Here is a 1,306-nt window from a genome sequence, read left to right as displayed (position 1 = left end):
ACCCGTTGCTGATTCGTGTTTTAACGGCGCACAGTCTGCTGCTTGCGGTGTTTGAGACCGGAGCCAAAGCTCTGTACCGTGAGGAGACACAATGCGGCATGTTGGCGGATATGCGCTGCTGGCTGCTGTGTACCGGAGCGGCGCTAGCCGGTGCGCTGTTTTGGGAAGTCACCATCCCGGACACCGAGGATGCGGCCGCCGGGAAAGAGAAGAAGCAGAAAGCCAGGGTGCTGTTTATGAGAGTCCTCCACCTGTACAGACCCGACTGGTTACTGCTGCTTGGAGGGCTCGTGTTCCTGACGCTCGCTGTTTTGTGTAAGTGATGATGATGATGATGATGATGATGATGATGATGAATTCAATAGTAAATAGATGCTAAGGAAATGGATTGATAATTGTCAATTATCAATAACATTACTGAAAGCAGCTGTCAGTGTCAAGTTCATTATTTGCATTTTTCTTTTTACATTTGAGTCTAAATGTTGGAATACAAACTCCAGCCTCAAAGTAATTGCTTTACTTTTTTTTGTTTTACTATTTAAGAAACGTGTACATATTTTGCTTTCATTCGTATTTTCTCTATTTGTCTTTGTTCTGTTTACTTAACTTTGTTTTATTTCTTAATATTTGATGCACACTGATGAAGAGGTGCTGAACAGATTGTCATTGTACTCCACATGAGCACAATGACAATATCTGTCTATCTATCTATCTATCTATCTATCTATCTATCTATCTATCTATCTATCTATCTATCTATCTATCTATGTGTCTATCTGTCTGTCTATCTATCTATCTATCTATCTATCTATCTATCTATCTATCTATCTATCTATCTATCTATCTATTTATCCATCTGTCTATCTATCTGTCTATTTATCCATCTGTCTATCTATCTGTCTATCTATCTGTCTATCTGTCTATCTGTCTATCTATCTATCTATCTGTCTATCTGTCTATCCATCTATCTATCTATCTATCTGTCTATCCATCTATCTATCTATCTATCTATCTATCTATCTATCTATCTGTCTATCTATCTATCTATCTATCTATCTATCTATCTATCTATCTATCTATCTATCTATCTAGCCTTGGAACAGTTGCTACTCTGCTCTTGGGATACACATGACCACATTCAGAAAGATGACAACCATATGTTGATATTTAAGGCTGATGTATTTTCATTTCCCTGTGTGTGTCTGATTGTGTACCTGCGTTTCTCTTTTCAGGTGAAATGTTCATCCCGTTCTACACTGGGAGAGTCATTGACATCCTCAGCAGTCAGTACCAACCAAATGAATTC

At 38.7% G+C, this 1,306-nt stretch overlaps 1 protein-coding gene and 1 pseudogene across 1 annotated transcript in view; both read left to right on the top strand.

Moving 5' to 3' along the window:
- Window positions 1–1,306, top strand: part of LOC117957032 — a 46,165-nt pseudogene that overhangs the window by 16,443 nt on the left and 28,416 nt on the right.
- The window catches only part of tap2a (transporter associated with antigen processing, subunit type a), a 4,596-nt gene that overhangs the window by 449 nt on the left and 2,841 nt on the right, over window positions 1–1,306 (top strand). Inside the window, exons 2-3 of the mRNA XM_034891929.1 lie at window positions 35–315; window positions 1,233–1,300. Coding sequence (XP_034747820.1) covers window positions 35–315; window positions 1,233–1,300 — 349 coding nt within the window. The remainder of the gene's footprint in view (window positions 1–34; window positions 316–1,232; window positions 1,301–1,306) is intronic.

The sequence above is a fragment of the Etheostoma cragini genome, chromosome 14 (assembly GCF_013103735.1).
Source record: "Etheostoma cragini isolate CJK2018 chromosome 14, CSU_Ecrag_1.0, whole genome shotgun sequence".
NCBI classification, from domain to species: Eukaryota; Metazoa; Chordata; class Actinopteri; order Perciformes; family Percidae; genus Etheostoma; species Etheostoma cragini.
Note: the sequence above shows the minus strand (reverse complement) of the source record. Positions and strands in the feature narration are given on the sequence as shown.